At 39.0% G+C, this 16,156-nt stretch overlaps 1 protein-coding gene across 4 annotated transcripts in view; it reads left to right on the plus strand.

Annotated features, from left to right (window-relative positions):
• The window catches only part of IDE (insulin degrading enzyme), a 93,759-nt gene that overhangs the window by 16,403 nt on the left and 61,200 nt on the right, over positions 1-16,156 (plus strand). For 3 of the 4 annotated variants that reach the window (XM_070363974.1, XM_070363973.1, XM_070363972.1), the window contains exon 2: positions 14,639-14,823. In XM_070363974.1, the coding sequence (XP_070220075.1) occupies positions 14,639-14,823 (185 nt within the window). Of the gene's footprint in view, positions 1-8,073; positions 8,253-14,638; positions 14,824-16,156 lie in introns of all 4 variants that reach the window. The other variant, XM_070363971.1, reaches the window with a different exon arrangement.

The raw sequence follows: 16,156 nt of genomic DNA on the forward strand, positions 1-16,156 counted from the left end.
TGGGATTCTCCAGGCAAAAACTGTGTGGCCCTAGCCAAATAATGTGAATAATGGGGTCTATCTAAGGGGTTTGTTAAAGGTATAATTCCCATAAAGAATTTGTCCTGTGTAAAATATTGACTGAGCATCAGGAAGAGACTGTCCCAGTGCCCTGGCTGTGCTCCTTTTAAGGCAGATCCTATTACTTGTGCCTTTTCATAGTGTTCATTGGGTTCAAATCGGGAAAGGAGTACGTCAAGGCTGTATGTTGTCACCCTGCTTATTTAACTTCTGTGCAGAGTACATCATGCGAAATGCTGGGCTGGATGAAGCACAAGCTGGAATCAAGATTGCCGGGAGAGATATCAGTAACATCAGATATGCAGATGACACCACCCTTATGGCAGAAAGCAAAGAACTAAAAAGCCTCTTGATGAAGGTGAAAGAGGAGAGTGAAAAAGTTGGCTTAAAGCTCAACATTCAGAAAACTAGACCATGGCATCCCGTCCCATCACTTCATAGCAAATAGATGGGGAAACAATGGGAACAGTGAGAGACTTTTTTGGGGGGCTCCAAAATCACTGCAGATGATGACTGCAGCCATGAAATTAAAAGACACTTACTCCTTGGAAGAAAAGCTATGACCAACCTAGACAGCATATGAAAAAGCAGAGACGTTACTTTGCCAACAAAGGTCTGTCTAGTCAAGGCTATGGTTTTTCCAGTGGTCATGTATGGATGTGAGAGTTGGACTATAAAGAAAGCTGAGCGCCAAAGAATTGATGCTTTTGAACTGTGGTGTTGGAGAAGACTCTTGAGAGTTCCTTGGACTGCAAGGAGATCCAACCAGTCCATCCTAAAGGAGATCAGTCCTGAATATTCATTGGAAGGACTGATGTTGAAGCTGAAACTCCAATACTTTGGTCACCTGATGTGAAGAACTGACTCACTGGAAAAGACCCTGATGCTGGGAAAGATTGAAGGTGGGAGGAAAAAGGGATAATAGAGGATGAGATGGCTGGATGGCATCACCAACTCGATGGACATGAGTTTGAGTAAGCCCTGGGAGTTGGTGATGGACAGGGAAGCCTGGCGTGCTGCAGTCCATGGGTTCACAAAGAGTCAGACACAACTGAGTGACTGAACTGAATTACTTGTACACTGGATTGCTCACTCAAGGACAAGGTTTCTACAGACTTCTCTCTTTCTCCTTCATAATCAGTTTCCCCCCTCTCTTCATTTAAGCCCTTTCTGATTTAGACCTTTAAAAATAAGTATGTGAGAGTTTAATGCATAGAGTTTTTTGTGTTTTGATGAGGTTGTCTCCTGGATTAAATTGGTTGCAGTTACACATTGTTTTTGGATGATCAGGTCAGAACTATGAACTCGGGTCTTTCATCCTTAGCACTGTTGACATTTGGGTGGGGTAGTTTGGACGTGAGCATTGTCCTGTACATTGTGGAATACTCAGCAGCATCCCTGGCCTCTGTTCACTAGTTGCCAGTTGCACCCTTCCACTGTGACAATTCAGTTATGACACATTGCTGGATGTCTCCTTGGTGAGCAAGTGGTTCTGTTGAGAACCATTGATTATAAACAGTGGCTCGCCTATAGTGATTATAAAGGGATAATTATTTACCTGTTTTTCTGGTGGTCTTATAAGGTGACATCCTCTTACCAGGCTGTCAGGGAGATGACAATATACAACTGGAATTTGCATGAACATCTGTTAAGAATGTTAATAATAACATGGTGGTCTATTAGCTTCTTACCACCCTAGGAACACAATAATGGTGATTATAAGGTTACCGTTTTGGGTGTCTACTGTGTACCAGACACTGCCTGAGAGTCATTTGTTTATATCTGTTGTACAGGAGAAAAGCTCTAAAGGCTGTCCAAGGCTGATGCAGCTTTAGGGGCCTCTGTCAAGTTAGTGCACCCACATGAACATTTCACATGCCCCTTGACTGGCAGTACCAGATGAGGCCCGGAAGACCTGTTTGACCAATAAAGTGCAGTCAGATCCAGGATCTGAGCAGCAAAGGGGTCATTTGGTAAAGGTGAGGGTATATAATTATTGAACACTGTCTGGAAGTGGTCACTGAGTCAGTATAAGCATAGAGAATCATACAGAGGCAGAGGACAGGTGGAGCTTTCTGAACCAGCATTATCTGAAGAAGGCAGGACTGTCTTTCTGTCAGATTCAGGGTGTACATCTTGGTGGAATTGAGTCCCCATGAGATACACCACTCTGTAGAATGTGAGTGTTTGTAGTTTGCTTTCCTCGGAGGGCTGTCTTGAGAGAATTAGTTAGTTACAGGTTATAACTCTTCCTGACTGATTTGAATTCATCTTTAGAGAAGATGTAGGAATCTCTGAGCTGTCCGTCCTTTTCTGAGGAGGATGATCCATACGTAAGATTAATTCTGAGTTTGAAGAAATGTTCGCTTTATACAGTATCCTTTTCTGTTTGTTTTAAATTAAAGAACCCATCTACTTCAAACCCAGCATTTGAAGTTGTTATTCAGTATAAATGTTGAAAATTATTGATAATAAAATTTATTTATTCAAAGTTTAATCATTTTGCTTTTATTTGGATTGCACTTACTGTTTGTCACTACTCATTATTGGGAGTGTCAAATTTTATTTTTAAATCTTCTCTGGGGTCTAAAGTAATTACCAAAAGCTAGCTTTCAAAGCAGACATAGTGAGTAAGCATTTGTTAAAAAATTTAATATATTTTATTGTTGACTCTGTTAACTGATGTTGTGCTTTACCTGGATCTCCTAGTTGTTGTGGCCTAGATGACATCAACAGAAATAATTGTCTCAGGACACACCTGAGAAGGTTTAGGTAATTATTATGTTAATTGAACTATTATTTCTTATGGGCCTTCTTAGTTTAGCACCTGTTCGATATGGATAGCTACTTCTCAGTCTCAAGTGGTACTATTTCCAAGAGGACTTCTGGTAATCTTTCCAGCCTTGAGTGATTCACGTATCTCCGTTCTCTTTTATTTTACTGTTTTATGATATTTTAAAAAATTCTATTTTAGCTTTTAATAGAAATATATCATAAGTGTTCAGCTTGATGAATTTTAACAAACTGAATATACCTGTATAACCAACATGATCAGCATCTCTGAAGCCCCACTCATTTTTTCTTCTATTCACTACCCCTTACCTTCAAGGGCAGCCACCATCCTGACATAAAGGCATAGCTTGATTTTACTTCTTGCACTTTAAGTGGGAGAAAAAAGTATTTACTCTTTAGCATCTAACTTAATTCACTCAACTTTGCATTGTGTGCTAGTTGCTCAGTTGTTTCTGACTCTTTACAACCCGTGGACTGTATGTAACCTGCCAGGCTCCTCTGTCCATGGGATTTTCCAGGCAACAATACTGGAGTAGGTTACCATTTGCTTCTCCAGAGGATATTCCCGACCCAGGAATAGAATCCATGTCTCCTGTGTCTCCTGCATTGGCAGGTGGACATTTTACCACTGTGCCATCCGGGAAGCCCAACCTTACATTAGTGAGATTTATTCTTACATTTTTGTTCTTCATTCTAGATTATTCGTTTTCACTGTTGTATGCTATTGTGTGAACATACCACAGTTTATCTGTTCATCGCTGATGGACATTTGATCTTTTCCAGTTTTGGCTCTTATAGGTAGTATTGCCATGAACATATACATGCATTTCTTTGGGGGCATATATCGAATACATGAATTGTTAGGTCATATTGTCAGTATATACTACACCATTCTTTGAAAATGGCTGTGCCAATTTGCATCCCCACTGGTAGCGTACAAGAGTTTGGATTACCCTCTGACTTCTCTGTCACTGGTATTTTTTAACTCTTTTCATTTTAGCCATTCTGGTTGGTATGTAGTGTTATCTTAGAAAATTTCCTCTGGCAAAAATCAGCTTGTGAATTTGAGGCATCTTGAAGCTTTAATATATCAAACCGAGCTCATGCACATCCCAGAGCCTCGTTTGTTTCTCTTCCCCAAGTAGAGTCCTTCTTGAGTCAAGCATGATCTTTAGACTGTCCTCAGAATTAGCAAATACCTCCAGAGAAGAAAGGTGAGGATGCTCTGCTTACCTCAGAGGGCCCTCGCCTCTGGAACTGCAGTTCAGCCAATCCTCTCTGCTTCCACAACTCTCTAACATCTTTGGAAATATGGTTTTGTAGTTTTTGTGGCTTTTTGTAGTTACTGAAGCTGAATCAGTTTGCCGTGACCTATAATATCCTACCCAGAAATGGAAACTGTCAGTAGGTTCTTGGGATTTTCTGTGTGCTCAACCATGTCACCTGTAATGTTAGTTTTTTTGCCCCTTCCTTTCTCATCTTTTTTTCCCCCCTTGCATTATCAGACTGGTCATAATTACTGGTACAGTGTTTAATAGATGAGGTGATAGTGGCGTCTTATTGTAGGGATGGAAAATGAATACATTATTTTACCATTGAGTATGATAATTACTGTAGTTTTTCTTGATTTTTTTTTTTAAGATGAAGGGATTCTCTTCTATTTCTAGTTTGCTGACATTTAAAAAAAAATTCATGATGGCTATTGAATACTTTTTCTGCTTCTACCGAGATGATTACATGATTTTCTCCTTTTTTCCCCCTATTCCCATGGCTGAATGTATGCTTCTGAAAAATAAGTTACCCATAACCTTACCACATCTACTGTAATATTATCTTCATATTCCCTTTCATCCATGAGACAATTCTATTCAGAGAGACAGCTCTCTTTAAACCTGCTGTACATTTAAGCCTACCATACATCTTCCATTTTATTTTTCATTAGCAAAGCAGATAACATGGTTCTCAGCCCAGAGACCACTTTGACAGATTGGAAACATTCTTTCAGGCTCCCACCACTACCTATCTCTGTTTTATACAGGGAAGAATGAGTGAAAAACTGAAAATTTTCCTTAAAGCATTATTTTGATCTGTTTTAATTTTTATTTCCTTGTTTTTATTATTTGGATTTTAAGGGAGGAGAATAGGGTCAGGGAGGGGCTGAGTGGGTGGTAACTGGGAGCTGGGCAAGAAAACTCCTTAGGATTTCCTTAAGCACCACCGTCTGCTCCTCCCCTTCCCACACTCCCTCTTTATAGTTCCAACTTTGCCACAAATCAATTGTGTGAATCCCCTTGGGCAAGTCACTTAATCACTGAGCTTTTGTTTCCTCATCTGGGATCGAAGAGAAAGGCCGTGCACAGCTGCTGTGATCTGCCACTTAGGGAGAAAGGAAAGATTCAATGAGCAGTTTATAAAGCATATAACACTTATAAAATGTGAGTGGTTGTTAGGATTAGTTTTGTACAGTGGCATCTATCTCACATTTTCTAACAACGTGAAAGCTACCTGTTGAAAGAAGGATACTTGTAACACCCTAGGTCCCCAAACTACAACTGTAAGAAACCTGTAGTTCACTGTGGCAAGAGGTATTAAATGGAGGTTTTGTTCATTTGCTTAAACCTTCATAAACTCTCTATTAGCTTGTCACTTTTGGAATGAACAACCATTGATATGTATGTATCAAAACTTGCTCCTTGTAAGGAAAGGTATGACAAACCTAAACACCATGTATTAAAAAGCAGAGACATCACTTTGCTCACAAAGGTCCATATAGTCATTTTCTAGTAGTCATGTACAGATGTGGGAGTTGGACCATACAGAAGGCTGAGCACTGAAGAATCGATACTTTCAAATTGTGGTGCTGGAGAAGACTCTTGAGAGTCTCTTGGACTGCAAGGAGATCAAACCAGTCAATCCTAAAGGAAATCAACCCTGAATGTTCACTGGATGGACTGATGCTCATGCTGAATGAAGCTACAGTACTTTGGCCACCTGATGCAAAGAGCTGACTCACTGGAAAAGACTGGGATGCTGGGAAAGATTGAAGGCGGGGGGAGAAGGGGATGACAGAGGATGAGATGGTTGGATGGCACCACCAACTCCATGGACATGAGTTTGAGTAAGCTCTGGAAGCTGGTGATGAACAGGGAAGCCCTGAGTGTTGAGTTCATGGGGTTGCAGAGTCAGACGTGACTGAGCGACTGAAGTGAACAAAACTGAAGATTCATTAACAGGATTTTAGTTTATACCCAGGTTTATGATCTCTCAGATGCATGAAGTAAGATACACTGGTCCTGTAACTGAAGAGCCATGGATGGTTCCCTGAGACTTTATTTTTTATATCAAGTAACATGAATAGTGTTGGGGGGATATGTGGTCTTATAGTGAGACATCAAAGACTCATACCATCACTGGCTTGAAATTCTGTGTTACTAACCTCTGCCTTGAATGGGGAAGAAAGGGTGTTTGTGGGATGGTTCTGATTCCAGACATCATCTCTCTGGGCACCTCCTCCACATTCAGGAGAGCCAAAGGTAAGCTTCATTTCTGCCTATGGTTTTGGGAGTGGGTGGATGGATTCCACAGAAGGGAGGTTTTGATTTATAATCTATTAGCCCAATCATTTACTTGTTCAGGTTTATAGGTCATCCATTTAGAAGTTAGAAATGGATCAGGTCTAATTTTAAATATGTCTGGGTCTATGGGACTGGGTAGGGAGCAAACAGCAAAGTAAAATTGCTCAATCTTCTATTAAATTGGCTGTGAAACACATAGAGATATGAGAGAAAAGGCTTTAAAGGGTCATTTGAATAAAAGATTATTTGCATAAAAGTTTTTCTTTTGGTATAGGGATTTTTAATTGATCTATTATATTTGGGAATTTATTTTTTGCAAACCTGCAATTTAGGACTACATAATAGTCCATGATCTTGCAGTGGAAGTCCTGATTATAGTTCTGTTAACATCAACAGTTGTTGAATGCCTCACATTTTTTCTTCAGCACCATTGTCTTGCTCAGGTATTCTGTTCCTCTTATTTGGCATGCTTCTACTCACCTCCTCTCTTTCCTGTCTTCCATCCTAGAAAGGGTTAGATGCCCCTTTTATTATTCCCATAGTGCCTGGGGATAACTTAGTCCACACTAAAAAAATAATGACTTGTTTTCATCTTTGTCATAAATCTGGGTTCCTTTAGAGCAAGGGCTCTGGTATCATCTTTGTAGCCAGCATATATGGTGTGATGTCTGGACCTTAACTGTTTGGACGTCAGGCCACTGAGGTGGGAGAGGACTGGGAGTTAAGAGCTAAGTCCTAGTTGTAACTTTTTGCCCTATGATCTTGGACAAGTGATCTTCAATTTCCTTACAAGTGGCTCATCTTTTTGTCTTGTTAAGATGCAGATTCTGGCTCAGTAGGTCTCTGGTGGTTTCCAAAATTTTGCACTTTAACAAGCACCCAAGAAGAGCTAGTGCTGCCAGTTCAAGAACTACAGAAAACTAGACACCATTTAATGGCTTTTCCAGCTTTTACCATCTGTAATTTTAGTCATTGTTTTAAATTCTAAACAGAATTGCTAGATATGCTATAATTATTAAACATCTGTCCATCTCCAGTTTATCAGAATGCAAAACACTGACAATTCTGTGCCTTATTATGAAGTTGTAAGACAATGTCTCTAAAATTGAAGGTAATTTTACTACTCCCAAGATTTTGACTTTGACAGGTTAAAAATATCAAATAGATGTCTGGAAAAGCATTTGAGTTAGCACTAGCTTATCTAAATGTCGATACTTGCTTGTTTGCTCTCTGATGCGTATTGGAGAACATTTGCAATAAATAAAATGCTAATGAGGGAGCTGAAATGGGTAGACATGTGACCTCCTGAGTATAAATACAGAGACAGGCAAGCTGTTGAGGAATTCATCATCAGAGGAGGAGTTCCTGATCATTTCCTTTAGTTCTCCAGAAGGTGAGGATCAAATTATTGTAAGACATATTGATAGAAATGCTATAGGTAAAAGGCAGATTGTGTCGATTGAATATGGATTGCTGGGGATGGGGCTTGTTTGAAAACATTGCTACTGTTTCTTTTGAGTGTAACTTCCTCAAGAAGTCAGATATTTGACTTGGGAGCATTGCCAGCTTAGAAATTTATAGCTCTGTTGATCTCATGTACAGATGTTGAAAAGTAGTTGGATTAATTTTTATTTTTGATTTACAGAAAAAACTCCACCTCTTCCACACCAGGAGTATTAAACAGGCATAGTTTCAGTGTCCAAATGAGTTATGTATGTGCCTGGGATGGACTCTGATCACTTTTTTCCCCCTCTAACAAAATGAAAATCTGGACAAGAGAAATTAAACCCTGAGAAAAGTACAGAATGTAGCATATAATTGAGGGTGGGTATCTCAATTATGATGAAATTTTCACCTCCTACAGAATAAGACAATTTTTCCTACCAAAGTAACTTGTATTTCATTTCCTAACCATGGCTGCGGATTGGACAAAGTTTTAGAGCTTATTTATCACCCTCATCATTGCATTTTAATCATTTGTGACCCTTGGTTCCCCTAAACCTAACTAGCTGGGACTAGCACAGTAGAGGGATTTGGGTGTAAGCGGTGGCAGTGAAACCAAAATGAATAGGCTTTGGTTTTTGCTCCTGGAATTCCCCCTCTTCCTCCTCCTGGTGGGGCCTTATAGGAAGGAGCTTAGGCCTTCTCTGTGGTGCATGTGGAGCTTTTTTTACTGTTGCCTTTTAATGCTGTCCTTTTGGCTGGGGGTCTTAATGGAGGTTGCCTCAGGGCTTATTTAATCTTAATGTTGCTGCTAGGTTGGAACACATTTTTGAGGTTGTAATGTATGTTGAACCCAAATTGAAGTTTTTGAAGCCAGCTGTGAACCAGAGGTATTTGCTGCAGTCCAAACAGATTGTCTTTTGGGAAATACCTTAACCAGGATTATTATTGTTGTGACCCTCTTTGGAGGCTCTAGATAGAACATTTTTTTTACCCTGAGAATTTCTTTTAACAACACAAAACCATTTTTAAAGACTTTACATTTAGACATTTTAATTTGTCTTTGGTATTGAATTTAAATAGCTTATGGCTAATGAAATAGAAAGGAGTTATTTAATATTATTATGTAGTATATAATATGTTAATATGATATAATATATGTAATATATAATATGTTAATACTGTATAATATATGTAATATATAATGTGTTTATATTGTATAATATATGTAATATATATGTTACTATTATATATGTAATATAATATATAATATAAATATACAATATAATATATAATATGATATACTATATGTAATAGATAATCTAATATAAATATAATATATTACATATATAATATTATACCTTTTCACTTCCAAATTGCTTTTGAATTTTTTCATGGTGGCTTTATGACTCCAAAATGTTAGTATTATATTTTATATTTTTGTTTTTAAAGAAACTACTTTTTACTGTAAAATATGGCAAGATTATTAATACTATAAAGTACTTTAAAAAAATCAGTATTATATATTTTTTAATTAATTAATTTTACTTTACAATATTGTATTGGTTTTGCCATACATTGACTTGAATCCACCATGAGTGTACATGTGTTCCCCATCCTGAACCCCCTTCCCATCTCCCTCCCCATCCCATCCCTCTGGGTCATCCCAGTGCACCAGCCCTGAGCACCCTGTATCATGCATCAAACCTGGACTGGTGATTCATTTCACATATGATAATTTACATATTTCAGTGCCATTCTCCCATATCATCCTGCCCTCGCTCTCTCCCACAGAGTCCAAAAGACTGTTCAATACATCTGTGTCTCTTTTGCTGTCTCGCATACAGGATTATAGTTACCTTCTTTCTAAATTCCATATATATGCATTAGTATACTGTATTGGTGTTTTTCTTTCTGGCTTACTTCACTCTGTATAATAGGCTCCAGTTTCATCCACCTCATTAGAATTGATTCAAATGTATTCTTTTTAATGGCTGAGTATTAATCAGTATTATATTTTTATATATAAAGTGAAAGAGGAGAGTGAAAAAGTTGGCTTAAAACTCAACATTCAGAAAACTAAGATCATGCATCGAGTCCCATCACTTCATGGCAAGTAGATGGGGAAACAATGGAAACAGTGAGAGACTTTATTTTGGGGGGCTACAAAATCACTGTAGATGGTGACTGCAGCCATGAAATTAAAAGACGTTTTCTCCTTGGAACAAAAGCTATGACCAGCCTAGACAGCATGTGAAAAAGCAGAGACATTACTTTGCCAACAAAGGTTCATCTAGTCAAAGCTATGGTTTTTCCGGTAGTCATGTATGGATGTGAGAGTTGGAATGTAAAGAAAGCTGAGTGACGAAGAATTGATGCTTTTGAACTGTGGTGTTGGAGAAGACTCTTGAAAGTCCCTTGGACTGCAAGGAGATCCAACCTGTCAATCCTAAAGGAAATCAGTCCTGAATATTCATTGGAAAGATTGATGCTGAAGCTGAAACTCCAATACTTGGGCCACCTCACACGAAGAACTGACCCATTGAAAAAGACCCTGATGCTGGGAAAGATTGAAGGTGGGAGGAGAAGGGGACGACAGAGAATGAGATGGTAGATGGCATCACCACATGATGGACATGAGTTTGAGTAGGCTCTGGGAATTGGTGGTAGACAGGAAAGCCTGGTGTGCTGAAGTCCATGGGGTTGCAAAGAGTCAGACATGACTGAGTGACTAAACTGAACTGAGCTGATGATGTATAGTATTGAGCTCCAGAATTCCAAATAGAAGATCTAGGAGACTTTAAAACATTTTTTATATTGGAGTATAGTTGATTTGTGGAGACGGCAATGGCACCCCACTCCAGTACTCTTGCATGGAAAATCCCATGGACGAAGGAGCCTGGTGGGCTGCAGTCCATGCTAAGGGTCGGACACGACTGAGCAACTTCACTTTCACTTTTCACTTTCATGCATTGGAGAAGGAAATGGCAGCCCACTCCAGTGTTCTTCTCTGGAGAATCCCAGGGACGGGGGAGCCTGGTGGGCTGCCGTCTATGGGGTCGCACAGAGTCGGACACGACTGAAGTGACTTAGCAGCAGCAGCATAGTTGATTTGCAGTGTTGTGTTAGTTTCAGGTATACAGCAGTGATTCAGTTATACACATACATATATCTATTCTTTTTCAGATCCTTTTCCCATATAGGTTGTTACAAAGCACTTAGTTCCCTGTGCTATACCATAGGTTAGGGGACATTCTTAATAAGAGTGAACCTCTTTGGTTTATTAGTTGTTACCCAGAAGACTAGTTACTGATGATTTCATAGAGAAAGATATTCTGATAAAAGCAAACTGGATTTTCCCTTCCTTAATCTCCAGAGATTTCTAATGCCAAAAAAAAAAAAAGAAGAAATTTTATCCAAAATTAGTTGCATGCCTGTTTATGTCCCCTTTGCTTTACCTTTATAATTTTTTTAGAAATTTTATTTTTTTAATTTAGTTTTGGCTGTGCTGGGTCATGTTGTGGCTCACAGGTTCTTTGTTGCCACGAGCAGGATTTCTCTAGTTGCAGAGAGTGGGGGCCACTCTCTAGCTGGGCTTCCCTTGTTGTGGAGCACAGTCTCTAGAACGTGGGCACAGTAGTTGTGGCACACAGGCTTAGCTGCCCCAAGGCACATGGGATCTTCCCGGACCAGGGATGGAACCCAAGTCCCTTGCATTAGCAGGTGGATCCTTAACCACTAGACAAACAGGGAAGGCCTGATTTACCTTTAAATCTGGATGTCTGTCAGTTGTTAAGGGGCAGTTAGATCCATTTCTTTTGTGTTCCAGGTGAAAAGCAAATATGTTAGCACAGGATCATTTTTTTCCTCTGTAGTTTTGGAAAATTTTTTTGCTTCATCTGATTTGTATTTTGACCTGCTCAATTTTGGTCTCTTAAGCAGTCCCCAGCATAGACAAAAATAGTGTTTATTCTTAGTCTCAAAAACGTACATATTGCAAATTTGGAAAACCCCTTCACTGCACTCATACGAACTTGTGGGTGCAGAGAAGGGGTGGGTCCCTTCCCATCACTGTAACTCCAGCCTTCGTCTAGAAGAAAGGAGAGGACTAGCAGCGAAAGGGAAGTTCTTTGTAAGAGAAATCATCTAACATGTCTGTTACGATCATTGAACTGTTCCTACTGTGGCATTCAACTCTTCACCAGATTACAGAAATTTCTTGGGGTCCTTCCAGCTTTTCGTTCGTTTTTGTGTGTTTACTTTTGCTGCCTTCATAAGACAACCCAGGTCTCTTCTTTTTATTAGGCCTTCAGAGGGTTTTTCCCTCAGTAGTGTTGCTCCCTAGGTTCTGAGCAAGTGAGTATCAGACCCGTGAGTTCCAGATCTACCCTGTCTTTGAATATCATAAGTTTGAGCAGGGTTTTGGTTGACCCAATAATAATACTTTCTCAATTTATCACCTCACTTACTCTCATAGATACCCCTGAAGTATGTTGGAAAGCAGTTATTGGTATTTTAAAACTCTTCTAGGTCAGCACAGTAATCAACTTATGGCCCAATCCTGTCACAAATCCCCATTGATGTGTTCTAGGTACAAATACGGCTCAACAAAAGCAATACTTTTATCATTTATCTGAAAGAATGATGGTTAAGATGGAGGAGACGAATGATTATACTCTATGGCTATAAAATGTTTCCTCTAGAGTCTGGATCAAATGGCAGAGTAGGTATATCTTGAGCACACCTCCTCCCATGGACACACCAAAACTGCAACTACATGTGGAACAACTATCTTTGAGAATGACCTAAGGACTAGCAAGACAGATTTTCAGATCTGTTATATACTACGACTGAACTGAACTGAACCCCATGGTAGCCACAAACAAAAACCTATAGTATAATAGATACACAAAAAATAAAGAGAAAGGAATACAAACATAACCCTAAAGAAAGTCATTAAATCACAAGGGAAAGGAATATGAGAATAAGAAAGGAACAGAGAAGAATTACAAAAACAACCAGAAAACAGTTAACAAAATGGCAATAAGTATATTGCTAAAAATAATTGCTTTAAATGTAAATGAACTAAATGCTCTAATCAAAAGACATAGGATGGCTAAGTGGATATAAAAAAAGACCCCATTTATATGCTGCCTGCAAGAGACTCACTTCAGATTTATATACACAGACTGAAAGTGAAGGGATGGAAAAATTTTATGCAAATAGAAATGTAAGAAAGCTGGATTAGCAAAACTTACAGTAGACAAAATAGGTTTTGAAACAAAGACTGTTACAAAAGACAAAAAAAAAGACATTACAGTAAGTCCCCTACATACGAACATTTAGTTAAGTTTCCAACTTTCAAAGATGTGAACGTGCATTCGCATATACAATCACGTAAGTTAGTTCACAGGTCTGGTTTACACTGTCACATGCTTGTATCCTCTACAAGTGGTTTTGCTTTTGTGTACTTTACAGTGTGCGTGCTGAGCTGCTTCGGTCGTGTCCAACTCTTTGCAACCCTGTAGACTGTAGCCCTCTAGGCTCCTCTGTCTATGGGATTCTCCAGGCAAGAATACTGGAGTGGGTTGCCATTCCCTTCTCCAGGGGATCTTCCCGACCCAGGGATGGAACCCAAGTCTCTCATGTCTCCTGCACTGGCAGGCAAGTTCTTTACCACTAGCACCACCTGGGAAGCCCATTGTATAGTACTGTATAAAGAAAATAAGAACCATTGTTACTGTAAGTTAAAAAAGCAATTCGAACTTTTTTTTTCTGCATTGAAAGCTAGAATTGTTCATTTTATATTTGGATCTTAGTGTAACTTTTGGAATATGAATTTATAACTGAATCTTGAGATGTGAAACCATGAAATAAGAAATACTAATGAATCAATGTAAGAAGTGCCAATCATCATAAGACAGGTACAAAGAAATGTGAGCAAAAAACAACAACAAACAAATGTTGGTGAAGATGTGGAGAAAAGGGAATCCTTTGGTGGGCTATAAATTGGAGCATGCACTACGAGGAAGAGCATGGAAGTGTCTCAAAAAAATTAAAAGTAGAACTACCATGCAGTCTAGCAGATTCTGGGTATTTATCTAAAGAGTGTGAGAACACTGATTTGAAAAATATTGGCAGTCCTATGTTCGTTGTGGCATTATTTTAGTAACTAAGATATGGAAGTAACCTAAGTGTTTGATGGATGAATGGCAAATGGCAAGGTTTCATTATTTTTCATGGCTGAGTAATATTCCTGTGTGTGTATGTGTGTGAGGTGTGTGCAGCATGGATGGGCCTACAGGTGTATTATGCTAAGTGAAATAAGTCAGAGAAAGACAGATACCATATGATTTCATTTATATGTGGAATCTAAAAACAAATCAAGTGAACAAACAAAACAGCCTCATAGATGCAGAGGGAAAATCCTTGGTTTCTAGCAGAAAGAATGGAGAGGGAGTTGGGCAAAATTGGTGAAGGTGATTAAGAGGTATAAATTTCCAGTCATAAATAAGTCAATGGGAATGTGTGGAACGTAGTCAGTAACATTTTAAGAACTTCGTCTTGTGACAGACGGTGACTAGACTTGCTGTGTGATCAGTGTGTAACGAATCACTGTTGTGCCCCTGACACTAGTATTGTATGCCAGGTGTGCTTCGTTGTACACATTTTTTACTCTGATAATATATGTGTTTGCTTGTTACTCCTTGATCATTAAAACAAAAAGAAACCACAATCCAACAATTAATAAGTTTTTTTCTTTTCAGTTTCCAAAAAAAGACTTACAGCAAAATGAATAATCCAGCAATCAAGAGAATAGGACATCATATCATCAAGTCTCATGAAGACAAGCGAGAATACCGCGGACTTGAGCTGGCCAATGGGATCAAAGTACTTCTTGTCAGTGATCCAACAACAGATAAATCATCAGCAGCACTTGATGTACACATAGGTACAATTTAAAATTGTGAATTAAGCTTTGTTCAGCTTCATTGACCTCATGTTTATAGTTATTTGGACTCTCCATATTTATGCAATGGAAGCCTGGCAGTTACGAGTTTGATGTATGTGTGTGCAGTAGCCCTGTACAGCTGTTGGTATTCTACAGTTGTCTATGTTAAATCACCCTGCCTTTACCAGGCTTCCTTGGTGGCTCACATGGTAAAGAATCCACCTACAATGCGGAAGACCTGGGTTTGATCGCAGGCTGGGAAGATCCCCTTGGAGGAGGCTTGGCAACCCAGTTCAGTATTCTTGTCTGGAGAATCCCCATGGACAGAAGAGCCCGATGGGGCTACAGTCCACAGGGTCACAAAGAGTCGGACTCTACTAAGCGACTAAGCACACACACACCTTTACCAGGAGTGTCATATTAGGTTTCCAGCAAAAGTGACTTAGCAGCAAGGAAATTCATTCCTATCCTTTATGGTAACAGTTCCACTGCCTTTACTTTCACATACACTTGATACACTAGGAGTAGCATATTTCCTATATTCTTGTGTGCGCTTTTCTTCCACATTTAATGCTGCTTTAATCGAGTTACTTCTAATCTATATGTACATTTAGTTTTTTCCCTCTCTGAAAAACTTTTTTTTAATTCAATGGCATTTTAGAATTGGGGAAATAAGATAATAACCATCGTAAGTTGGACAAATGATTATTGCCACGCACAATTCAGTGTGCCTTGCAAATCTCATCTAATTTGAAGTTGCTCAACTCTCTTAAGTGAAGTATATATACAAAAAGTGACTGAAACAAAATGTTTTGCTCAATGTTTCCCAGCTAGTAGACCTGCTAACTTGCGCTCTTAGCACCACCTTATATTGTCTCCTTCAATAAAATATAAAAGCTAGAATTTTCTAGCTCTTAAAAAACAGTCAATTCATCTCTTTCTCTCAGTGTGATGTGTGAGGACACTACTGTCCAGAGAGGCTAAGTATCTGCTGAAAGTCACCAAGTAACTGATGTCAATCTGATGATGACAGATTTTAATTTCTTGGGCTCCAGAATCACTGTGGACGGTGACTGCAGCCATGAAATTGAAAGACACTTGCTTCTTGATAGGAAAGCAATGACAAACCTCGATAGCATATTAAAAAGCAGAGATATCACTTTGCTGACAAAGGTCCATATAGTCCAGATAGTCAAAGCTTTGGTTTTTCTAGTAGTCATGTATGGATATTAGAGTTGGACCATAAAGAAGCCTGAGTGCTGAAGAATTGATGCTTTCGAATTGTGGTGCTGGAGAAGACTCGTGAGAGTCCCTTGGACAGCAAGGAGATCAA

Source organism: Bos mutus, chromosome 26 (assembly GCF_027580195.1).
Source record: "Bos mutus isolate GX-2022 chromosome 26, NWIPB_WYAK_1.1, whole genome shotgun sequence".
Taxonomy (NCBI): Eukaryota; Metazoa; Chordata; class Mammalia; order Artiodactyla; family Bovidae; genus Bos; species Bos mutus.